Source organism: Ursus arctos, unplaced genomic scaffold, assembly GCF_023065955.2.
Source record: "Ursus arctos isolate Adak ecotype North America unplaced genomic scaffold, UrsArc2.0 scaffold_8, whole genome shotgun sequence".
Lineage (NCBI taxonomy): Eukaryota > Metazoa > Chordata > Mammalia > Carnivora > Ursidae > Ursus > Ursus arctos.
The window spans coordinates 13,249,637-13,275,707 of NW_026623100.1; the positions used below are offsets into that span (position 1 = coordinate 13,249,637).

The 26,071-nt window shown below is 45.5% G+C and overlaps 1 protein-coding gene across 5 annotated transcripts in view; it reads left to right on the plus strand.

Annotated features, from left to right (window-relative positions):
* PPM1B (protein phosphatase, Mg2+/Mn2+ dependent 1B) overlaps nt 1-26,071 on the plus strand; it is a 216,955-nt gene that overhangs the window by 46,690 nt on the left and 144,194 nt on the right. For 3 of the 5 annotated variants that reach the window (XM_057308987.1, XM_048222577.2, XM_057308988.1), the window contains 2 exons: nt 17,967-18,095; nt 23,623-23,736. In XM_057308987.1, coding sequence (XP_057164970.1) covers nt 17,967-18,095; nt 23,623-23,736 — 243 coding nt within the window. Of the gene's footprint in view, nt 1-17,966; nt 18,096-19,052; nt 19,190-23,622; nt 23,737-26,071 lie in introns of those variants that run through there. The other 2 variants (XM_048222580.2, XM_026486800.4) reach the window with 2 other exon arrangements.

Sequence of the window (26,071 nt, forward strand, 5' to 3'; positions counted from 1 at the left end):
GGGTCCCTTTCACACTCCAACTGTCCTCTCGCTCATTCCTTACCCCCCTCGCCATGGCCTGCACAGCAGGCCTCCTCCACTGCTTGGCAGGGTCGAAAATGGCATTAAGGGGAGGCGAGCAGGATGTAAACAGGTGGAAACGGTTTCTGTCATGGCCATTAGCATTCCCCTTGGCCAGGCACAGCAATGGATGGAAAATGGGGCTACCGGGGGACAGGGAGGAGAAAGCTGGCTGGGGAGCAGGAGGCAGAAGAAGGCTGAACTCCTTGTCAAAGGCACAGCCAACACTCTAGAAAAACTTCCTAAACACAAAGCAATCCTCGCGTCAGGGTGAATGGTAATGGTCTCTGCCTAGGGATGATCTGTCAACTCACTTCTTTGCCTGTAGTAGATTTATGTATGCTCGAGTCTGGTGATTAAATATGTGTGCAAGGATCGACGTCTGCATGTGTCGGAATGCACAGTTGCGTCTGTGTGTATGTGCATGTGGTTGTGTGCGTTCCAGTGCCCGAATGAATGCCTGCGTGTTTTCTACGTGTGTAGACTAATAGGTGTGGATGTCTAGGAGAACACATGTTGGTACCTGTCTATGTGTGTCTAGAGATGTGTATATGGAATGTGTGTGTATGCACGGCTGCGGGCGTGTCATTTCTGGACGTGGTACATCCCTCTGTCTGTGTATGCATGTGTGGCAGTGCTTGTTGGCATGCATGAAAAAGGGCTGAGTGGGGAAGAGCTCCCCTCTCCTTCTCTCTGATGGAGCAGCTCAGCATGACCATGGAGGCCATTCTAATCCTGGCCAGAGAGGGGAGCCTTCAGGTTACTAAATTGCCCAAGGGTTTGGTCCTTCGGGAACTTACACCCTTGACTCAGCTTTCCACGTCCGCCAAACTCCAGTCCTAAATGTAGTGGAAAGAAAGACCCCAGAGCTAGGTAGGATGTCCAGGAAGACAACCCAGGGAGTCAGTTAAAATGCTGGAGGTAAGACCCCCCGAGGAATTGGGAGAAGATCCAGGATCTTTTCTGAGCTTTTGTATATAAATAATTTACAGTGGAAAAGTGAGCTGGCCTCTTGGGCAGGAGGTAAATGCAGACAATGAAATAATGGACAGTAAAGTGATCTGCTCCCAGCCCAGGCTCACCCCTGACTGAGTTAAGAAAAGACTGGGGGAGAGGAAGTAAAACTAGCAGGTATAGGAGGGTTTTCAGAGCTGACCTGGGCCATCTCTGCCGTCTGCAAGATTGCTCACCTCCCAGTCCCACGTACATTCACCTGATGGTGCCTCCATTGACTGGGGAAACTATGGCAGAAAGGCAAGAATTAGCATAGAATTTGGATAACTACATGTTATCCAAAAAACCTCCCAAGCACGGCAGATTTTACTTCCGTTGGCAGGTTCCTACCACTCCAACTTCCAGTGCGCAGCATGTGACCTGACATGATGCTTGTCACCCATTCCAGATCATTTGAGGCCTTTCAGATTATTTGCAAGCTAGGGAGGGGTTGATGAAACCTCAGGGTTAGGCTCTCTGCTTTTAAAATCATCCAAGAGACTCACTCAGACCTTTTATGATTACTCATTGATTGCTCATTGTATGTAAACTAAGAATAGAGATAGAAAACAAAATAAAAATTATCCATGAGGACACGACCTGCAATAAGCAATATTTAACATTCCGATGGATACCTGGCTTTCTCTTCCTGTGTATATAGCTATTCGTATATATATATATGTGTGTGTGTGTGTGTATGTTTTATAACTTATATTATCACTTATTAATATGTCTTAAATATCTTTCCATGTCAATAAAAATTTATACCATTTTAATTTTTTTCCAAATTTTTATTTTAATTCCAGCTAGTTAATATACAGTGCAATGTTAGTTTCAGGAGTAGAATTTAGTGGTTCAACACTTCCATACAATGCTCAGTGCTCATCACAAGTGCCCTCCTAAATCCCACATCGAAGCCATTTCAGGGACTGAGAACCTCTCAAGGCCAGGGGCTGGATTCTCCTTACCCCCATGTGCCCAATACCTGACCCCGTGTCAGACACACAGCACAGAAGACGCTAAGTACTACGTAGGAGAACACAACGTGAGAGCCACTGCCAGCCAGCCTTAGTCCCGCTGGATCGCCACTCCCGTCATCTGCACTGATGACCAGTGCCCTCCACTCCAGTCGAGAATCTCAGCCAAGCCTGTGGGCTCTGAAGCCAGAGCGTGTGGGTTCAGATCCCTCCTCCTCCACTTACGAGTGCAATCCTGGGTTAGTCACCTAACACATCTGTACCTCAGTGTCCTCATTTGTGAAATGAGAGTAAGCATGGGGCCTATCTCATCACAGGACATGGGGAAGATTAGTTGGTTCGTATTTGTACAGCACCAAAAACAGGAGTGAGCACTTTGTAGCCTCTCAAAAACGGCCAGCTGTGACTATTACCATGATTATTACCTCAAATGGAGAGAAGAGATTCAGGCAATCTTGGAAGGCCTGGCTTCTTGTAATTATATCTCTTTTGACTCTTCAAAAGAGCTCTGCTCTTTTGAGTTCCTCTCTTCCTCTCCCCAGAGACCTGGAGCATGTGTCTCTGAAAGCTATTAAGCATAGCATGACCTGTGCTGCCGCCATTACTCAAAGCAGAGCGCCTGGCCCCCATTACTCTCCTGCATCAGACAGAGTTCCTGGCTTCTCTTAAGGACTTGTCTGAGGGATTCACAGACAGTCTTTGTTTTCCCATCTTTGTACAATTGGGAATCTGACCATTGGCTCCAAGATCACCTTTATAATTTTCCCAAGGACCCTGAAATCCCTATTCATGCTAATACAGTGTTGGTGGCCTATGGTGATGTCTAGAGCTTCTGAGGTGGGCACACAGACTTCCGGGGACATGGGCACATTGTCTCCCATCAGAAGAAAATGACATGTGCTCTGAGTTGTACATCTAGGCTTGGGAATGATCTGTACAGAAGCATTCATGTTCTCAGAGTCCTTTGTGGTCCATAGTATGCTTTTTGGCAGGGGCTTCTCTGGAGTTAGGGAAACTACAGTGAGCTGCAGCCGATCAGGTCCTTGAAAACATGTGAAGGAGGTGAAGTCTGTCCCTGGTACTCCCATCTGCCCATTCAGGCCCTGCTTATCGATTCATTCAGTGCATGTTTCTTAAGTAACTACAAGGTGCCAGGCATGTCTGGTGCTGGGAGAGTGAAAAGTCCAACCTGAAACCTGAGCCACACAGTTTGCAGTCGACCAGGTATATGGACAATAAGCGATCACGTATTGAATCTTGCCTAACTCCTCTTTAAGCATCAATGCGCATGTTGCTGCCTGCTTCTGAAATTCCGGGAGTATGTGCTTTGGCTTTTCCTAAGAATCACGTAAACCAGGTTTTGCTCCATAAGGTCGCAGAAACCATAATCTCGTGCACAGTGTCAAGAGAGAAGCCAATGAGCATGTTGTATCAGTTAAAACAGATTTAAGTGAGGTGACGTGTGAAAGAGCCCAGCCCAAAGTGGACATTAAAGAAATACTTGCTCAAATCAATCAATCAATCAATATTTGCTGGACTTGCGGCTACCATTTCAACTAACCCTCCTCAGACGCTCACCCTTCCTGAATGCCAGGCCCAATATGCAGTCAGTGATGCAAAGCAGTACAGGACCGAGGAACACACGGTCCAGCTCAGGAGTTCAGGCATCTCCACTGTGGTTGCTCATGGCTGTAAATGCACGTGGGCACACGGTAATATTGAAGCTTAACAAATGGATGGCTGAGACAAGTAGAACTTTAGGAGCTTTCTTCTGGAGACGTTCCTGGAGGAGGCAGGACTTGAGTAGAGCCAGAAGGCGAGTATTTACCTAGGAAGAGAAGACAGGAATCAGATGAGAGGGAGGGACATGTTTTGCTAAGAGTTGAGAGGACGGGGGGAGAATGGAGGTGGGGATGGGACTAGCGTCAACAAAGGCATGCACAGAAAAGACCATCCCGCCAACGATGGCTGGGTGCTGCAGTCAGCTGGCCCCGGGGGATTGAACCCTGGCGTCTTCTCTTACAAGCTGGGTGAACCAGCTTATATAAGTTACTTACCTACTCTGAGTCTCCGTTTTCCTCGTCTTTAAACTCAGACTAGTGAGAACCCAGCTAACATGAGGAGCAACGTGGCGTAGACCGTTCGCCACTGAGGTTAAGAGCAAGAGTTTAGGGGTCAGACAGAACTGGTTTCACGTCTCACTTAGCAAGCTACTGCTGGATTTGGGTAAATTAACTAACCTCTCCAAGGTCAGTAATGGAGATTGTTGTGGTAGTACGGTGTCATAGATCTGTCCAGACGCACAAATGACATAACACAGGTGAAGGACACAATGCTTGGTGCTTCCAGCATAATTGGGTGCTAATTACTAGGTAATAAGGTGAAAGGAGTACATCTGCAGAAGGAGATAAATGTGAAATCAGTGCAAGGCAACTTCACCAATCGCTCTCCAGGATGGAGAGTGTAAGCCTAGAGATTTCTTTCCCTCCCGTTTACCAGTGGCCAGAGGCAAACCACACGATCTACCTGGAACTGAAGCAACGTGGGAGCTTCTGCCAAGTGCCCTTAGAGCCTGCCAAAACCAAACGTTTCCATGACTGCCAGAACAACAAGGCCTCCAGATTGACATCTGAGTGCTACTACCATCTGTGTTTCAAAGGACAGGAGGAAAATGCTCTAATTAATCAGCCGGAAAGGGGCTGAATGGGAATGCATACGCATGGGTGTGGCAGGCAGTGTTGAGTAAAAGGAGTAGAGAAAGAACAGGTCGCATCAGGATTCATTAAGCTTTACTGACCTGGATGGTGGTGAGAAGTCAATATTGGCTTCTAGTGGAAAGTTTCACTGGGGATCAAAATCCAAAGTGCAAAAGAGGTGTTTGATGTTTTCCATCAAGGACAGCTCATTGGTGGGTAGGCTTGGCTATAATTTTCTTTCGCTTCTTGAGGCAAAGATTATAACAAGTAAATTTGAAAGGAGAAATATATTTCCACCTCCCACCTCCAGTGGTAGGAAAGGAGGGGTTACATCAGGACTGACTAGGTTAGAGGGGGCCTGTCGCACAGGAAATGGAACACACACCCCAGACTCTGCCTCCTTCCACCCTGCTCAGCTCTGAAGTGTCCCCATTCCGGTGGCCTTTATGTCCCTCACTGCCACTACCTCCTACCTGAGAAGGATCTCTTTGGACATATTTGTTTAGGTTTGTTCGTTTTTACCCTAAAATGTTGAGTGCCTTCCAGTGAGCTCATGTTACATCCAGTGTTCACACTCTGCTGGGGAAGGCGGACACATGCAGGTAACACATACCAGTGATCATTGTTGTAGTGGGGGAATGAGCACGGTGCCATTGTTGCTTGGAGGCGAGGCCATATGAACATTGCAAAGTGCAGTCTGACACCCACTGCCTCTCTCTGTCCTGCGTCCATTGCTGGAGGACAGAGCAAGGGTCAACATGGAGAGCATACCCCCTCCAGATGGGCCTGGGGGTACTGGTACCCCCATGCTCAGCGACAAAGCCTGGGTTGAATGGTTCAATCAGTAATCCAGAAATCATGGCTGCATGCCTGCTGTGGGCACACCTGCATGCTAGATTTTTTCTAGGGACCAGGGTGGATAAAGAAGGCATGTGGGGGCTGCCCTCAAGGAGTTCATAGCCTCAGTAGAGAGGTAAAAACTAAGCTAGCAAGCAGATGTGGTGGGAAGGGGTTTTTGTTTCTGTTCTTTCTTTTTCTTGGAATTGGTTGCCTACTAGGGTGGGATGCAGAGGGAGACAGACTCTTCTAGCATGACTTGGTACAGATGTACAGGCTGTGCACTGTACAATTTGAGGGGGAGCCATTCACATAAACAGTGAGTGATGCAACTGGAAGAGTCCTGGGTGGTGTAGAAGGTCAAATAATTTTAGAGATCTCATGCCTGGGAGGCAGCCCACTGTGAAGTTCTCCTTCCCTAATCCCATTCTCCACTTGCCTGGATCTAGTGCCCTCTAGAGCAGTGTTATTCAATAGAACTTTGAGTGGTGATGGTGACACTCTTTATCTGTGCTGGCCCATGCGGAAGTTCCTAACCACATGTGCCAGTTAGACACTTGAAATGTTGCCAGTGTCACCGAGGAACCGAATTTTAAATGTTATTTAATTTTAATTAATAATTTAAGTAGCTACCGGTGGCTAGTCGCTACTATTGGAAAGCACAGCTCTGGAGTGAAGGATAGATAGCCTAACAAGAAGTAAGACCCCCAGGATGAGAGCAAAAGGATATAAAGTGACTAAGGGGCTATTGAAGAGGAAGAAGACATAGATAATTTAAGGGTGAAGACGTTTCTCTGCCAACCGTGAGGGAGCAGACATTTTTTTTTAAGATTTTATTTATTTATTTATTTATTTATTTGACAGAGAGAGAGTGAGAGAGGGAGCACAAGCAGGGGGAGTGGGAGAGAAAGAAGCAGGCTTCCCATTGAGCAGGGAGCCCAATGTGGGGCTCGATCCCAGGACCCTGGGATCATGACCTGAGCCGAAGGCAGACGCTTCACGACTGAGCCACCCAGTTGCCCCAGGGAGCAGACATTTAAACAGGGCCAAGAGCACTGATGCAAAAAAATAAATGGCCAGTCACATAGTATATGACTTTATTTATATGAAATATCCAGAATGGGGAAACCCATAAAGTCAAAAAGCTGATTAGTGGAGAAATGAGGGAATGGGGAGTGACCGCTTAATGGGTCCAGAGTTTCCCTTGGGGCAATGAAATGTTTGGAACCAGACAGAGGTGGGTGTTGTATGACACTGTGAATATATGAGATGCCACTGAATTGTACACTTTGAAGCTGATTAATTTTATGTTGTGGAAATTTTACTTTAGTTGAAAGGACCCAACTCGCCTGCAGTGGAAGGGGAGCTGGTACTACTGACAAAAACATGACCACTTCCATGTCCCTAACTCTCCTTGTGATCTCTAAAGAGGTGGAATATATGATATACACCCCAAATAAAGCACTTTTATACATTCTTCAGGATTCTGTGTGAATGTGTGTGTCACAGCTAACATATAAGACCACTTGGAGTTTGGCCTGTCCCATCTGGAACAGAGACATATGCTGGTGTGATCAAGGAGTATAGTTAGGAATGACCAAGGACTAGACCATGGGGGTCCGGGGTGGGGGGTTGATATCAAGATAGCTTGGAAGGGTAAACCTCAGTCATTCATTCGCTCTGATTGGGTCATTTGAGTTGTATTAGGCATTATAGATTTGAGAGCTTGAAAGGACCCAAAGTGGTCATTAGGCCATCCCTCTTCCCTGGGGCACTTACCACCCTCCAAGTGAAGGCGACCAGATGGCCCAGCCTGGCAATTATAGCAGCAGTAGTTACAGCAGTGGCTCCCACTTATTGAGGGCTTACTCTGCGTACACAGCACTCTGCTAAGCATATCACACGTATTATTCTGTTTAATTCTCTCCACAACCCTGTGAAGTATGCGTCAGTTCTATTTCAGGGATGAGAAAGCAGGTCCACAGCACTCATTCAAACCAGAAAGCAATGAGAGGCAGGATTCACACCTACAAATATCTGACCACAAAGCTTATTCTCGCAACTGCTACTCTGCATTGCTTCTGATGTTCTGTATTTCTTTCACTGTGTTTCCGGGGTAAAAGTAGCATTTTTATGAAAAAAATCTCATCACCATGCCTTAGCCATGTGTTACGCATTTCCTCTGCCATAACTTTGTTTACGTCTCCTCTTCATCTCTGATTCTATTCACCCTTCGAAGCCCACCTCAGGCCCACAGTCTCCAGGAAGACTTCCCTTGTCCTTTTAGATCAGAATGGTCTCTCCCACCTCTGGATTCCTATAGCACTTTTAAAATTTTTTTTTTGATTAACTATTTTTTTTTAAAATTTTAGCGTATAGCTCAATTAATTTTTATATGTATATTACCTGTATACCCATCAGATCAAGAGATCAAACATTTCTAGCACTTGGAAGATTCCCTTGTGCTCCTTCCCAGTCCATAGACGCCATTAGCCTTCTGTTACCATCTACAAATTTCACCTGTTCTTAAAATGTTTATGAACAGGTCACGTAGTATGTAGTTTTGTATCTGGCTTCTTCATCCTGTGATATTTGTCTGTGATATTCATCACACTGTTGTTTAGTGACATTTTTTGCTTTTTTATTGCTATGTGGTATTCCTTTGTACAAATATACCATAATCCATTCTTCTGCAGATGGACATCAGGCCTGTGATGCTTAGTTTTTTGTGTCAACTAGGCTATAGTACCCAGTTGACCAACCACTAACCTAGGTGTTACGGTGAAGGTATTTTGTAGATGTGATAGCATCTACAACCAGCTGAATTGAAGTAAAGGAGATTACCTTTGATAATGGGGGTGGGGCCTTCCAATTAGTTGAAGGCCTTAAGAACAAAAACCGAAGTTTCCCAGAGAAGAAATTTTGCTTTAAGACAGCAGCATTGGGCGAATGGGTGGCTCAGTCGGTTGAGTGTCTGCCTTCAGCTCAGGTCATGATCCCAGGGTCCTGGGATCGAGCCCCACATTGGTTTCCCTGCTTAGTGGGGAGCCTGCTTCTCCCTCTCCCTCTGCCCCTCCCCCTGCTTGTGCTCACTCTCTCTCTCAAAAATAAATAAATAAATCTTAAAAAAAAAAAAAGAAAAAGACGGCAGCATTTACTCCTGCCTGAGTTTCTAGCCTGCTGAGCTGCCATAGAGATTTCAGAGATGCTAGCCTCCACAACTGCATGAGCTAATCTCTTAAATTTCTTTTCTTTTTTTAAAAAGATTTTATTTATTTATTTGACAGAGAGCAAGAGAGCACAAGCAGGGGGAGCGGCAGAGGGAGAGGGAGAAGCACACTCTTCGCTTAGCAGCGAGCCCAATGCAGGGCTTGATCCCAGTGGGACCATGACCTGAGCTGAAGGCAGACGCTTAACCAACTGAGCCACCCAGGCGCCCCTTCAATTTCTTAATATATGTATGTATAGATCCTAGTCGTTCTGTTTCTCTGGAGAATTTGGATATGGGGTTTCCAGATTTGGGCTACAATGAATGAAGTTCCTATGTACCTTCTTGTATGTCTTTGGTGGATATAGACACTGGTTTCTCTTGGGTCTCTCCTGGAAGATGAATGCCGAGTCATGGAACACCTACTTTCTGAGTCACACACATGACAGCTTTATTGACTGCCTGGACTAATCAGTTACACTTAAGGTGACTTGGTTAGGGCTAAAAGTGACTGTTGAATTTGTTTTCTCCACGTCCTTCACTTTCCATGGGAGAAACATGAGCCCTAGAGATATCTGCACAAAGTGATAGAATGAGTTAAGTAGTTAGTTAGTGCTAATAGAATATTTGGAACTAAAGGAACATAAAACTTAATTCGAATTGGACAGTAAGGAAATGTATTATGTCATACAAGAAAAAGTTCGCTGGTGCGGGAGCTTCAGGGCTGCTTAATTCAGCAGCTCAATAACATCATCAAAGATTCAGATTCTTTCCACTGTTCTGTCATCCTCAGGATGTTGACTCTGACCTCAGACTGGCCCAGCTTAGTCACAGATTGAGTACAGAAGTTCCAGGCGTCAGGCATTTCAGTGTCCAAAGGACGAAGAGATCGTCTCTTCCTCTTATCTTCCTTGGAAGCCAAGAATCTTTCTCAGAAATCCTCCAGAACATCTCCCCCCAACATTTCTTTGCCAGAAATGTGTCATAGCCACCCTCATGTCATGGGGAATCAGACCCTCATTTATTCCTCGGTCTGCAGATGGGTCTTTCCATCTGGAGGCATGTGGGAAAGAGGCAGATGTTCGGACACAACCAGGGGGATCTGCCAGCCATGGAAGAAGAGAGAATGGATATTGTGGAGTGAAGGAGTGGCGTTTCCTACATTAGTGCGCCCAGGTAGCTTAAAACCTACTTGAAGACAGAAATTGTTTTGCACTTTCTTGAGTCCTCTGTGATACCCGTGAAGACAGTCAAGGGCCCACTAAGGTTTTCTTTGCTAGCAGAGGACAGATTTTTTTTTTCTTAATTTTAAACTTATGTCCAGCCTTACACATGCTGAATAAATAATGCATATTTACTCAACTTGAAATGTTCTAGATGTAGTTTTCTTCATGTTTCTTGCATTGGGGGTTTATTGGGGGGTTTTTTGATCTGTGGGTTTATAGTTTTCGTCAAATTGGAAATTTCTCCGTCATTATTTCTTCAAATAGAATTTTGTGCTCCCCCACCCCCTTTCAGAGATGGCAACTGTACAAATATTATGTTGCTCAAAGTTGTCCCAAAACTTACCGGTGCTCTTTTTATCTATTTTCATTCTTTTTCCTTCGGCTTGAAATATTCAGAGTACCAAGGTGCCATATTTGGGGGTAGCATATCTTGAGCCCGGCCAAATTTGTTTCACCAGACCCAGTGAAAATTCAGATTTTCATAGATTCCTTGTTGATTGGAGAGTGTGTGCTACTGTCCCTCCATCCCTAGAGATGGAGACTCAGGATTGCTCTCTTCCCTTGTAGTTAAAACCTGCTGTGCTTCCCTTGGTGGGCCACAGAGTTTGCTTGCTCTAGGGCAGCAAGACATGTCAAACCATGGTGCTGGAGAAATAGAGTGTTCCGGAGATCAGACTTCTTCCTCATGCTGCAACTTCTGCCCGGCCTAGGAGAGAAGAACATCTCAAAATTCACCTGCAAAAAGGGAGGGAAAGAGCAAGAGAGAGTCCACCTACTTTGGAAAAATGCCACAGTTACCACTGACCAACAAAAGCTCTACCTGAGTTGGGAGTGCAAAACTAGACCCTTTGGCTCGATCATTGAAATTTCTGTAGTCTGATCTCCTAACAGGCACACACAGACACACACAGACACACATACTCAGACACACACACAATTTATGTATATATAAGAAGAACTAGCTGTGCCTCTAAAGGACCCTTCATTGGGGTACCTGGCTGACTCAATCAGTAGAGCATGTGACTCTTGACCTCAGGGTCATGAGTTCAAGCCCCACGTTGGGTGTACAGCTCTACTTAAAAATAAATTTAAAAAAAATAATTTTAAAAAACCCAAAAGACCCGAAATCCTGTTTAATTTTCACAAGATAACTGAGGGTTGGAGAATAGTTTGTCCAAAATCACACAGATGGAAAATGATGGAGTCCTCTGACTCCCAAGTCCCAAGCTATTTTCAGCTACGTCAGCACTGCCTCACCTATGTACAGGGAGACAAAGACTCTGGAAGGTGGCACACTATCATTAAGGAAATAAATTGATTAAAACGATATGCGGGGGCGCCTGGGTGGCTCAGTCGTTAAGTGGCTGCCTTCAGCTCAGGGCGTGATCCCGGCGTTCTGGGATCGAGCCCCACATCAGGCTCCTCTGCTGGAAGCCTGCATCTTCCTCTCCCACTCCCCCTGCTTGTGTTCCCTCTCTCGCTGGCTGTCTCTGTCTCTGTCAAATAAATAAATAAAATCTTTAAAAAAATAAAAAATAAATAAAACGATATGTGTAGTGTGACCTTCCTCTGTTGGAACACATATTTATACATGTCAATACATACAAAGAACTCAGGAAGGATATGATACTTTGAAATAGATGGGGAGTTTACAGGTGACTTTTTTCTTTTTTGACCGTCAGTATGCCCTACAGCAACACTGTCCGATGGAACTGTCTGCCATGATGGAAATGTTCTGTGTCTGCACTGCCCGATGCAGTAGCCACTAGATACATGTCTTCTGAGCACTTGTAATTTGTCTAGTCCTAACTGAGAACTAAGTGTAAAATACACACTGAGTTTTTAAGGCTTAGTATGAAAAAGAAGAATGTGAAATATCTCATTTGGTTTACTTTTTATAACTGATTGAATGTTGAAATCTTTCTATTCTGGATACATTGAGCTAAATAAAACATTATCAAAAGTAATCTCACTTGTTTCTTTTTACATCTTTTCATGTTGCTACTAGAAAATTCTACATTATTTACGTAGTTCACGGTATGTATCTATTGAGCAGCTCTGGTCTAGGAGGGTTCAAGAGCATGAAATTAGCTAGGGGGCGCACTTGAGTTCAACTCCCGATCTTCACTTTTCTAAGTAGGTGACCTTGAACAAGTTGCAGAACTCATCCCTTGTTCTTTTTCAGTTGCTAAACAGGAATAATGACTGTCCCTAGCTCAGAGAGTTATTGTTAGGATTAAATGAGTTCATGATGGAAAGTCTCTACGGCAGGGACTGCCTGGCACCTGTTAAGTGCTCGAGAAGAATTGGTTGTTATTCTTTTTTCTAAATTTTCTAAGATGGATGTGAATTTCTTATATAATAAAGATTAAAAAGAACATTGGAATCATTAAATTTTTAAATAAAGCCATTATTTGTAACCATGGTCAGAAGCTGAGTTTTTGTGTTGTTTTAAAGCTGGGTAGTCATGTTTGCTTTGTTTTATTGTGCGTGTGTGTACAAACCTTGGACGCAAGTGGAGTTGGGGACCATCACAAGTGACCGTTTATTAGGCAATCTCATTCTTGCCTTCTGACCCGGGTCCTCCCCCTCCATCAAAGGGAGGGGATAATTGCATCATGGTTCGCCCTGGCATGCACAGCACACCAAGTGTTCGCCTATATTTAGCCAACATGAAGTCACTGAAACTCTATGCCCACTAGATGCAATTAGTGCTTTGTTACTTGTTGCTCACATGGCTTACATCCTGACTGCTCTGCATAGTTTGTGTCCTTAGAGGAATTTAAAAGAACTGAAAACCTTTTGTGCTGAGAAAACTGCTCGGGGAGTAGGAGCTGAAGTCCCAAGTCACTGAATCCCCTGGCAGGGACCCTGAGGTGAATGCTTGACGCCTCCTGGAAGCCAGCGAGACCTCAATTATCCTCCTCTTTGATGGCAGGGGGAGGAGCTGGGTGAGCAGGCAGGGGAAGGAAGGGGCGGCTCTATTCTACCCATCGGGTAGAAGCAGCACTCTGGTCGGTGGCTCCCAGGAACGGTCCCAGCTCCACTTTCCTTCCTGCAATCAGAGATGGCACCTGAAAGGCAAAAACACCGAGCAGTTCAGCAGGGCTGATTCTACAAGGGGACAAGGGGTGGGGGCAGCCCGCGAGGCCTGGTTTCAGAGGTTCACCGTGTTGCCTAGTGCCTCCATTTGACTCTTGGGGCCTCTTCCCTCTTGTTTAAGGCTCTGAAGTGCGTGTGTGTGTGTGTGTGTGTGTGTGTGTGAGATTGGGAACATTAGCGTAGACTCCCAGTTCTCAAATTTTTGTTTCTCAAAATTGTCCTCACTTTGGATGGCAAAGACTTACACCTATCAAAGATCCCAGTTTTGTTTCATCTGTCAAACAAAATAATTCCCAGGGAGCGGGCAAAGGAATAAAGCAAACACTATTGAAAGTATTTCAAAAGTACATGAGGTATTCATAAAAGTGTTTTACAGGGTAAAGCAAGATATTCCTGAGACCAGAGATTCCAGACAAAATTTAGAGGCCAGTTGACACATAGCTTATACCCTCAAACATTGCCATTCTCCTGTCCTCTATGTCTTATTCCATCACTCAGACTTTTATTCTAAAATAGATGATTTTATGATGAAAAAAGATTTAAAAGTTATTTTTAAAAGAATACGAAACTTCATTTTGAAAACCATTTTTTGAAACTATTGTTTTTATATCGGAGATTATATTAAGTGAGTAGGAAAAAAAGTGAGTGAATATTTCAGAAAAGCATAAACAAACCCGATTTCATTTATTAACTACAGAAATACAGATTTTAATCAGTTTTAAATATTCATTCATTTAACAAATATTTACTGAGTACCCAGTGTGAATAACAGTAGTGTATCTTTGTGTCCTCGCTTTATCTGTCTTTCATTAAGTAATCAACATTTTTGTAATTTTACTAACAAATATGTTTCTGGCATCATTCTTCTTCGCTTGCAATACAGATTGGGTGATATTATTAAATATTTCTCTGGGGACAACATTAAAAAGAAAATGAAAGCAACCACAGAAGCTCAACTCAGTGGCATTTGTAAGTGGCCTTGTCTATGAAAGGAACATTGTTCTTCCCAAAGGACTGTGAGAAAGAGGTTACAGACAATTACCAGCACACCTTTCTCTCTCACAAAAGAAGTATGCAAATAAGATCAGGGGAATTCATTTTAGGGGAAACACTGAGTCAACTCAGATTGATTAAAAAGTAAAGTATTTCAAACTTCAGCATTCTATTATTAGTAACAAGTTAATTTCCACATACCTCACACTCTAATGAGAATAGCTGTGTTGGACAGTAACCAGTCATCAACACCTCAGTGTGAATGAAGATCTGAGAGTAGATTCTCCAAGAGGGAGTGAGGTAGTGAGAAGGAGAGAACAGTGGGTACTTGGAGCAGGGAGGGGGCACCCTGGGGAGAAAACATCTCTAATTTCCTAGTTTGCACAGGAACCCAGGTCTCTGGAATAACCTGCCTAGGTCCAAGTCCTACTTCCCCCCAAATCATAGCAACTGAGTTCTTTACAGTGACAATCCCTATTTTACCTACTAATTGCTATGATTACCATTACTAATTACCATGATGGAAAAGAGAAGACTGCTCCTTCTGAGAGTTTTTACTGTTTGACAGTTATTATAGTGATCATTTATGGTAAGTGTTTAAATGCAGTAAGGTTGGAAATAAATATTGTTGCTATGGTTTTAAGATCTAAATAAAAATAATAAGTCCATTAGTACAACAGTTAAAATATGCCGTAGTATAATCAACAATAGCTTTTACTACCAGAAGTATATAACGTATGATTTTTAAAAATTTCATAAAGACCGTATTTTCAAATCTGTATGCAAAAGATAGATTATTCAATAAATGGGGTTATAATCGGTTTTCAAACCAATTTGAAAAAGAAAATAAAGAAATAAAATATCTCACTCTTTATATAAAATCCTTTGAAAAGGTCTAAAAATTTAAACATAAAATAAATGAATCCATTAAAATTCCAGACGATAAACTGAGTGTGTATTTTTATAATCTTGGAGTAAGGCAGTTCTTTTCAAGCAGAAATTCTCAAGGAAAAGACTGTCAATTGGGGCTTTTTTTCTTTTTTTTCCTTTTTAAGTTAAAATGTCTCCACAGCAAAAATTAAAATGTCTCCTTATTTCGCAGAAACAAGTTTGACATAATACTGGGAGAAAATGTGCAATATTAATGACAACGGGATACGATAAAATATGCATAAAACACTTACAATGACCGTAATAAATTTTATATATAGGAAAACAACAATACTATAAAAAATGGGCAAAGACCAGAATAAGGAGTTCAAAGAAGCACCATAACTGTCCCCAAACTGTTGAGCACAGTTAAGATTTGTATAGGGGAGACACTCTCTGGACCACCAGCCCAAGCCCCCACTTGACAGGGAAACTGAGTCTCAGAAAAGTTCAGTGACAGGCCTCATGGCAGCCAACCCATTAGTGCAGAATTAATTCAACTTTACCTTGAAAATGGTCTCTAGAGATCTTTGTGCATCAAAAGTGAACAAAAGAAGATGAAGCTGCCACTCTCCACATTAAGACCTCTGTGTGTGGCTTCCAGAACATCAGGGAGAACACTTGAGAAGCAAAGGGAAATCCCAAGGCCCTGTTTGCACTCTTGTCTGCAGAGCTAGAGGGCCCCAGCTCATTTGACTTGGCTGTTCTTGCAGTGGCTTTCAGAGGCTCGGGATGTGAGACACTGAGTTAAAAAGACATTCCAGGTCAGCCCCCATTTGTCTGGATGACAACCTCCAGCCCAGCTCTGCTAAAGGTCACTGCCTGCCGGGCAAGGCTTTGCCAACGATGGATGCAAAGACCAGACCTGCCATCCAGTACTGGACACTGATACAATGTGAACGGAAACTAACAAGAGGGCAGAGAAAGCGAAATCTTATAATCCTAGTTCTTTTAGTTATTGCCCGGGGCAGGGGTTCCCCTAAGTCTGGCCTGCACACAACTGTGGCCATGGGAAATAATACTTTTAGGTACTATACAGACGCATCTGAAGTTTTAATGGCCCTTGTATTTGTTTCATTGTGTATCCATACATAACTGGCGCAACAAAGTCATAATCTCACATATATGGTTTTTAAGGATAAGCCTGTAGTAAGTGTTCAGATTAAATAAATGACTTCATTTAAAGAACAATGCTAGGGGCGCCTGGCTGACTCAGTAGGTGGGACATGGGACTCTTGATCTCAGGGTTGTGAGTTCAAAGCCCACATTGGATGTAGAGATTACTTAAATATAAAATTTTTAAGGAAGGAAGGAAAAAAAGAAACGAAGAAAGAAAGAAAGAAAAAGAAAAGAAAGAAAGAAAAGAAAGAAAGAAAGAAAGAAAGAAAGAAAGAAAGAAAAAGAGAAAAGAAAGGGAAAGAAAGAATGAACAATACTGAGTATTAATGGTGCAGGTGTTTGAACACAGCAAAGATTGTGAATAAGGTTTGCCAATGGCTGAAGTTTGTGTGATTTTTCTGCCCTGGTTCTGGAAGGTAATACATTTTACAACGCCTGCCAACCCATGCATACATACATGTGCACAGCTGTAAGAAAGACTTTGAGAAACAACGTTTACTGCTATTTAGGTGGTGCACTCTGGACCCTCAATTCATCTTTGACTCCCCCTTGCCCTTGTCTTTCTCCTTCTCCCCATAATCAATTGTCTTTAAGTTCTTCCTGTCAGTTCTGCTTCTAAAGGTTCTTTATTCAGCCCTTTTTCCAACTCCAGGGCTTCCTTCCTGGTCTCTGCCCTCATTACCTTTCACCTGGACGATATCCTAGCTCATCTCCTCACCTCCAATCCAGTTTTTCTCCTTCAATCCACCCTCCACACTGTCGCCAAAAAGGCTTTTAAAAAAACAAACTCTGAGCTGACCCTGTTGTGCCCCAGTGCACAGGATAAAGTCCAAGCTTCTCAGCAAGACTTGAAAAGCACCTGGTTGCTGGTTCCTGCTGACCCTTCCAAATTCCAACCCTTCAGAATCGGGACTAACCCAGGGCTCTTGATTCTCAAGTCTAGCGCTCTTCTCAGCATACCACGCTGCCTCCTCAAAGAATCTCTCCCCGTCGTTTTCATTCCACAGGTGATATCTGCGTAGCTAAACTCTGACTTTCTGGCACAGGGAAGTTTTTTTGTTTTTTGGGGTTTTCCTAGATTTTTAAAAAAATTTATTAGAGAGAGAGCGAGAGAGATCACGAGCAGGGGGTAAGGGTAGAGGGAGAAGCAGACTCCCCACTGAGCAGGGAGCCTGATGCGGGACTTGATCCCAGGATTCTGGGATCATGACCTGAGCCGAAGGCAGACTCCGAACCGACTGAGCCACCCAGGCATCCTGGCACAGGGGGTTTTAAGTATACCCTGAAAAAGTAGACCAGGCATAGCCGAGGGTGCCGTGTCCCTTATCCATTACGAGCATATCATGTCATAAGTGATAGCCATGAATAAAAAGGAAATGAAAAGTGTCTATTAGGCAGGGCGCCTGGCTGTCTTAGTCGGTAGAGCATGGGACACTTGATCTCAGGGTTGTGCATTTGAGCCCCACTGTTGGGTGTAGAGATTACCAAATAATAATAGTAATAATAATAAACCTAAGAAAAAGTGTCTATTGGGCAAAACTGAATTCACACTGAGGACCACCGATACTGCATAATGATTATCTAGGCCATCCTCATTTTGCAATTCTTCCACAAGAAACAGACAGTCTGTAGTGGGCAGACAGTGACCCATTGGTTAAATTCCAGTCTACATCAGCCTACTAGAGTCAGCAGAGTATAATCCCCTCCCCCACCCCTTACTCCCACCCCCACTGATGCTAGGCTGGCCTTAGCCAATGGAATATTAGCTGACATGGTACACAGGCTCCAAATGTGTTTGCGTGTTTTGACTTGGCCTCTTCAACAGGTAACACCCTCTGCCAGAAAAGCATGCCTCCGGTGGCCTTTGTCCTTTCATCCTGGGTCCGGAAGCAGAACCACGTGGAACCTGCATCTGACCCTCAGCCAGGAGTCCAGCCTCGCCCAGCCAGCCCAGGTGAGCCCAGCTGAGACCACACCAAGGCTGACCTGCAGACCCATAAGCAAGAAAAATAAATGTGTGCTGTCCCCAACCACTGAGATTTTTGAGGTAGCTTGCAAGGAAGCAAAAACCGGCTAAACCAAAAGTAAAGTGGGGGGTTTGTTTTGTTTTCGTTTTTATCAAGCTAAAAGTCAACTCCTTTTCCTTTTATGGATCATCTGCAGGGGGGGAGTAATAACGCTCAGTTGACCTTCTGCTAGCCCCCAGCATATTTCTGGGGCATCTCCCAGCATGCCGGTTGCGTAATGCAGAAAGCTCCGCAGCCTCATTCTCACATTAGCCTGACAAGAAAGTAAATTAGGACTGTTACACTCCTGCACTCCCGTCCCCCACTTAAGTCACCGCCAAGCCCAAAGTAAAACAGAAAATCCGGTGGCCCCGTGTTTGAATTGGCATAGCCATGCCACTGCTTCTCCTTTCAGAAACTGTCAACTGTTTTTATCAGGGGTGTCCAGCGTTGGGGATCCTGCCCCACTAGTTTGAGCCATGATTTTTTTTCCAGGGAGAGTTCATGCTGCCCGAGTCCTTTTATAAAAGGAATGTTCCCAAGGAGGAAAGCCAATAAGGGTCAACGCCAGAACGTCCAAAGGCCCGGATCACCCAGACCTCGTTTTCCTCTAGCTGAGGTCGCGGAGGAGCGTCCTTGCTCTGTTTGGGCTCCTCCGTCGTTTTTTTCCCCCTCACCGGGGCTGCCCAGCTCGCCCCCGCCCGTAGTCACCAGGTCCTAAGAGCGGGCGGAGGTCTGCTGCTTCCCCGCCGCCCGGAGCCTCCGCGCCATTGCAAACGCTCTCCTCCAGGTGGCAGTAGAGAGCCACTCCCCGCCCGGCAGCTTACGTCACCTTGTTTACCCGGCTCCGGGTCATTTTTAGATCTAAGATCACAGGATGTTAATTGGGCCAATGATTTCCCATTCGTTTTGGCAAAAGGCCGTTCTTGTGGGCGTCCGGACAAGCACGATGTCCTTCTTGACAATGAAAGTTTGCTGCGGGGAGTATTTACTCTCAAACACTTGGAATTCCATCTTTAGGAGATGGGAAAGCTGCGCGTTGGTATGTGCTATGGGCTTGGCTCCGGGGTCACTTTAGTTTTGGAGCCGGAATGAGGGTGGCATGAACAAGGGAGACTGGGGAGGCCAGATACTACAGTGGCGTCTGGGTGACATCTCCCGAGCCAGCGGAGAGCCCGCAGGAGGAGGCTCCCTTTTTTACTTCCCTTTCCCCTTTGTAAAATAACTACTCAGCAGGAAAGCATTTGGACTTTGGAACGTGGAGGAATAAGGAAAACAGCTGATTTGGCCAATCTGTGTCCTGATTCACTGTGGGGAGACACCTTGAAGCTCAGGGGCTCCGAGAGGCGCCTGCCTCAGATGCCCTCGCCCAGGAATTGGATCTCAATATCTCATAGATCGCACATTTCACAGGCTGGAACTTTAGGAGCCAACAACTTATTTATTACTCCCACGCTACCCAGCTACTGATGAGGACAGATGAGGCCCAGAGGAGCTAAATGGCCTAGCTCACTCTCTCATCTCGAGGCCTGGGTCGCTTGAGCACCAGTAAAAGCATCAGAAGCCCTGGAGTTTCTGCTCTTTCTGCGCCAGCTTTGGTGGGTAGCGGTTGGAAGGCGCCAGAGTTTGCCGATGACTGTGCACGAGGCAAAATAAACAAACAGAAGTCCTCAGTTACGCAATCCTTTACAAGAAGAGGGGAGACACATCATAATGCTCAAGGAAAGCAAGAGAAAATCTATGATGTTAAAAATAAATGAGCCTCAAAGTTTTTTAAGTGCCTATTTCTCTCTGTCCACCTCCCATCCCATCCTTTTAGCACCCCCGCCTCCCAGAGAGGGCAGAGTCCCTCTCCCTCGGGTCCTGTGCAGTCGCCTGGAGTGACGGCACTGGCCTTGAGAGATAGATGGTCTTCACGTGGGCAGGGAGGGAAGGCAAATTCTCTTCATTTCGAGGCCGCGACCATTTCTTGAGCACCTGATCTGTATCAGCTACTCAGACAGCTACTCAACATAAGGTTATAAAAACACGGAAAGCCGCGGTCCCTGCCGCTGCAGAACTTTGAGTCTTAGTGGTGTTTATCGTCACAGGGAATTTTCGCTCCTTTTGGAAAGCATGTGCTGAAAGAAGGGTTGAAAGAGATTTACAATAGAAAAGGAGAATGTCAGGTAAATAGTCTGGAAAAGAATTACCTCCACTTGGGTGTCTACTTAAGAGTGGGTTGGGGGGGCGCCTGGGTAGCACAGTCGTTAGGCGTCTGCCTTCGGCTCAGGGCGTGATCCCGGCGAACCCGGATCGAGTCCCACATCGGGCACCTCCGCTGGGAGCCTGCTTCTTCCTCTCTCACTCCCCCTGCTTGTGTTCCCTCTCTTGCTCGCTATCTATCTCTGTCAAATAAATAAATAAATCTTAAAAAAAAAAAAAATAGAGTGGGTTGGGGGGTGCCTGGGTGGCTCAGTCAGTTAAGCGTCTGCCTTTGGCTCAGGTCGTGATCCCGGGGTCCTGGAATGGGGACCCACGTCGGGCTCCCTGCTCAGCAGGGGAATCTGCTGCTTCTCTCTCTGCCCCTCCCCAGCTTGTGTTCCCTCTCTCTCTCAAATAAATAAATAAAATCTTAAAAGAAGAAAAGTGGGTTGGGAACAGGGCTTGGCAACAATGGCAGAGCTGCTTGGTAGACAGTGGGAGCCGGCACCCCAGGCACGCTGGGGCTCTCAAGGAGGTGGAAAGAGGGAGACACTTGCTCAGGGTCAAATGATGCACCGAAGGGCAAAGATCTGAACCATGGAATTCTCCAAAGAACGTTCAGGAGTAGGGAGCATTCCCTAGAGCTGCTGGCTATAGGACAAGCAGGTAGACCCGGCTTCAGTTTTCTGCATCTGTGAATAGGAGGTAATATAGGAATAAAAAAAATAAACGGCCCCAGAGCCACTTACCACCCGTAAACTCACCTTTTTAAATGCCATTTGTCACGATAATTCAGATCCATCCTTATCACAGGGCAGAGCAAATGGAGAGAAAGCAAACAATGAAATTTTTAAATTTTGTATGGTTATATGACATTTAAAGATTTTAAAGAACTTTTTAATTGTTAGATGTAAAACAAATAGAGACACAGCATAAAACAAGCATAAGAATTAATAAATTATAAGGCAAATACTTCAGTAACCTTGCAACCACCCACGGAAGGAGACAGAACCATGCCAACAATCCCAGCAAGACCTTTTTAAGCTACAGTCACTGCTGCAGACTCCAAGGACGGAGCGGACAGGTCACCCGAAGGATATTCTGAAGCCTCCAAGGAACAGATGGCCCTTCAGCCATCAACCAAGCAATATTTATGGTCTACATATAATACTGTCACATACAAAGTATAGGGCCTTATCCCCACACATTTTGCCTGAAGGAGGTGATAGAGGAAAGGGACCAGCATTTATTGAGCATCTACTGTATGCTAAGTGCTTTACTTACCTTATCTCTGAGTGAGATCAACTAAGCATGAATGCTCACTATAACTTTGTGAGGTTGGGGTTACAATCCCCACTTCACAGATGAGAAAACTGAGGCATAGAGAGGTTAAGTAACTTGTCCAGAGTCCCATGGCCTGTAAGAGGCAGTTGGCACTTGAAGTCAGGCAGCCTGGCTCCAGAGCCCCACTCTTCACCACCACCCTAGATAAGAAGTTGGTTATACGCTAGATACTTCTGTTTGTCCTTCTAGGTCCGCTCTCCATCCTTCCCTACCCCGGTTTGTGCTGCAGACCTTATCAGTGGGTTCCCTCACTCGCCCTTTGGCTTTGGGTTGGGTTCAGGCAGTGGCTGTCCTGGGTGGGAGAACAGAGGGAGGGAGAAGCTGGAGGGAGGCCTGGGTGGGGGCATCCCTTTTCTCATGGTCACAGCTCTTGTCCGGTCTTTTGGGGACCACACCTCCCCTCGCCCCTTCTGCCCTCGGGGTGGTCAAGTAGCTGTTACTTCTTGCACTGCCTCTGTGGTTTCCCTACATCCTGCCCACACCTTTGTAAATAGCCCCTTTATTCAACTTTCTTCAGATTACCCAATTTGAGTGTGCCATCTGTTTCCTGCCCAGGTCTGGCCTGATATAAATAGGAAGGCAGGAAAGCAGCAGGTCCAAGTCCTCCCTCCCTGCGTGGGCAGCATTCCTCATGGGTACAGGACCAGTCACAGGTGAATCAGAATGACCTCTCATTGGAAGGGCTCCAGAATGTTCTGTGGGGGTGGGGAGGGGGTCCTGGCACTGCAGAGTGAGGTCGACCCCCCAGACTTAGGGCCTTCTGAGTCATGACAGGCCACAACGTTTCAGTTGGCGGAAAGGACCCTAGGCCTTCTGGAAGAAGGGCTAAAGGGAAGAAACAGAATTAGGCAGGGGAGGGGGGTATGGGGAGTGGAAAAGGTGGGCTTCCAGAGCCAGATGGCCTGGGTTCAAATCCCAGCTCCTCCACCTACCAGATGTATGACCTGTGGCAGTTCATTTAACATTTCCATGCCTAACTTTCCCCATCTGTAAGGTTGGATGATAAGCATAAGTGAGTCAGTGAAGGCAAATGGCTGGCCCCTATGCAGGGTTATATCACTGAGGGAGATCAGACCTTTGAAATTTTTCGACCTTTGAAAAATACGGGGCAGAGTCACCTGCCCCAGCCCTTGGGGACGACGCACTGGGAAATCAGAAAGCAAACCATGCGGCAGATTGCCACAGCTTGGGTCCCAGGACCAGCATGGAAAGCTAAGGGAGGCATGGAATCCTTCCAGTACCTCTTGGCCGTGTCCTTGATGAGGCTGCCACTTGAGGGCACGCAGAGCAGATGTCCATCAGAAGACCAGAGCAAGTGAAGTTGCCAGAAAGATCTCACACTGGGAGAACCAAGTTCCCCCCACTTCTCCCTTTCCTAAATGCTCCCCTTCTGTAAATATCACTTCTCTCTCCTGCATTGTCAGTTTCTCCCTCCAGAAAGGATTAGTCTCATCAGCATACAAAGATGCTCTAATATCTTGGGGTGCCCAAGCGGCTGCCTTGGGCTCAGGTCATGATCCCGGGGTCCTGGGATCGAGCCCCGCGTCGGGCTCCTTGCTCAGTAGGGAGCCCGTTCTCCCTCTCCCTCTGCCCCTGCTTGTGCTCATTCTCTCTCTCTTTCTGACACAAAAAAATAAATAATGTCTTTTTTAAAAAAGATGCTCTAATATCTTTTATCTTCAACTCTTCTTTGATTTTTACATCTTCTATTTCTTTTTTTATATTCATATTTTTATATATTTATAGATATTAAAATATATATTTATATTTTTATTTTGCTATTTTCTATAGCAAAATTTCTTCAAAGAGTTGTCTGTAAACACTTCTTCCCTCCTGTTCTCTCCTCAATAGCATTTCAGTCCCAAACTGCTCTCCCAAGCCACTCTTCTCAGTCACCAATAAGTCCCATGTTGCTTCATCTAACGGTCACCTCTTTATCTTTCTCAGCCTCTCAGCCGCATTTGGCCCATTGGGACAACACTCTGTGTGGACGCATCTTCCTGCCTCAGCTTTGTGGATGTGCCAGATCCAGGCGGCCAAGGTCCCCTTCTGCCTCTCCAGGTTTGTCAGCGTGCGGGTCCAGCAAGCCTACTCCCCGAGAGATCTCGAGGGGTATAGTGTGGAGAGATGAGCTCATTTAGCAGTTCTTCACGGTGCCTCGGGAAATGTGAGGGAACTTCCATCTTTGCTGATCATTGGAAGCATGAGGCTGATGGGAGTTGGAGAGGGGAAGGGAGCCAAGGAGAAAGCCTGGAGACGGCGCAGGGATGAGCTCTGGTCTGTCCCACCCCGCAGCCCTGGCAGCTCACAGCAATCAGATGCTGACATTCATCTCTGCATTTTTATGGTCAACTGGCCTTATTGTTCCTGTTTTACAAGGGAAGAAAATGGAAGCAGGGAGGGTAAAGAATTCATTCATTTTCTCAGTCAGGGTCATGTAAGGCGAGGCTGTGCCCCAATAGGGCTCTGTGCAGAAGTCCTCACCCTTCCCCACTCAAATCCTATAGGGTCTCCAGAACATAAACTTCAGTCTATAGCACTTTCCAAGCCTTTGCCAGAATCTTCTCTTGTGCAAACCCAAAGCAGACTTGGGACCAGAGCCTAACCCAGGAGTTTAGCATCACAGTTCTTCGTCTGTCCTGGGTGCCTTGTTTTTGTGCACTGGGGGAAAGTGTTACGGCAAAGAGAGAATGGGGAAGGGTGAGGCAAACCCAGGAAACAGCTCTTTTTAATCTTGTGCGGAGACTACGTCATGAGGCTGAGAGGCAGGATTTCCCTCAGTGAGAAATGCTTGAGAGAAGCCCGTGGTGGACTTTAGCCTTTATACATTGTAAGTGTCATGACCGAGTTCGCAGGGCCAGTCTGGAGCTCCGGTGGCAAAATGTCTGAGGGTCTCCCATTCCTCCTTCTTGCTTGGAAGCAGCATCCAGGGTCTCTGGTGAGGATGGTGGTTTCTTTCCCCATCGACGCAGTTTTAGGAGATGGGATTTCCGTTCCTTTGTTCCTTCCGTCCCATACCTTGAGCCAAGAAGCCTTCCTCTGCACACTCATCCTCATGTCTTACACCGTGTCTTTGGAAAGCTCATGAGAAGTAGAAGTTAGGGGCGCCTGGGTGGCTCAGTTGGTTGAGTGTTCAACTCTTAGTTTCAGCTCAGACTGTGATCTCAGGGTCATGGGATTGAGCCCCATGTGGGGCTCTGTGCTCAGCGGGGGAGTCTGCTCGAGATTTTCTCCCTCTGCCTGTCCCCCACCCATGAATGCTCTCTCTCTCTCAAATAAATAAATCAATCTTTTTTAAAAAATTAAAAAAGAAGTAGAACGTAGAGAAAAGCATGGATTTGTATTAGAGCTGTGTTTGAATGTGAGCTGTAGTGTACAGTCACCAGTGGTTTGTGCGAGCTCACCTACGCTCTCAGAGCCTCAGTTTCCCATCTTTGAAATGCAAATAATAAAGATCACCTCGCGGAGTTATTGTGAGGATCAGAATTAATGTTCATATGGTTTCCACGCATGTGCGTGGTTGGTGCTCAGTAAGCAGTGGCTGATTGATAATAAAGTCCCCACTAGGCTAGCCTTTTACCTAAATCCCTTCCTAAACAACAACAACAAAAAATCTGGTGAATCACTTGTATCAGCTAGGATGCTTTCAACTATAAGCACAGAAAATCCAACTGAACTTAAGAGTACGGGAAATGTATCATCTACTTAAGAAATCCAGAGGTAGGGGCGCCTGGGTAGCGCAATCGTTAAAGCGTCTGCCTTCGGCTCAGGGCGTGATCCTGGCGTACCGGGATCGAGTCCCACATCAGGCTCTTCCGCTATGAGCCTGCTTCTTCCTCTCCCACTCCCCCTGCTGTGTTCCCTCTCTCGCTGGCTGTCTCTCTGTCACATAAATAAATAAAATCTTTAAAAAAAAAAAAAAGAAATCCAGAGGTAGCCTCAGGGATGGCTGATCCATAGGTAGCTTAACGATGTCACGGAGGCCACACATTCTTCTATCCCTCTGATCTGCATTCTCAGCCTGTCTGCTTCATCCCCTGGTCGTCTTCCTCTTGGTTTCAAGATGGTGGGCGCAATTCTAGATGTCCCTTAGAAACACAACCACATCCAGTAGCGGGAGAGGACTGTCTCTCCCTGTGTATGCCTGTTTAAGCAAGGAAGTCTTTCTGAGAATCCAGCCGGCATACTTATCATATCTCATCAACCAGAATGATCTCATGTGCTTACGTTTGAACAAGAAGCAGGAGGGATGGTTATTGGAGAGACAACCAACCAATGATCTGCTCTGCTGTTTGTTTAGCAACATCCAAAAAAAGATTTATGGAGCACCTATTAAGGGCTCAGGCTTTGGAGGTACTGACATCATAGCTTAATGTCAGCGCCTGCGAATTTAGAA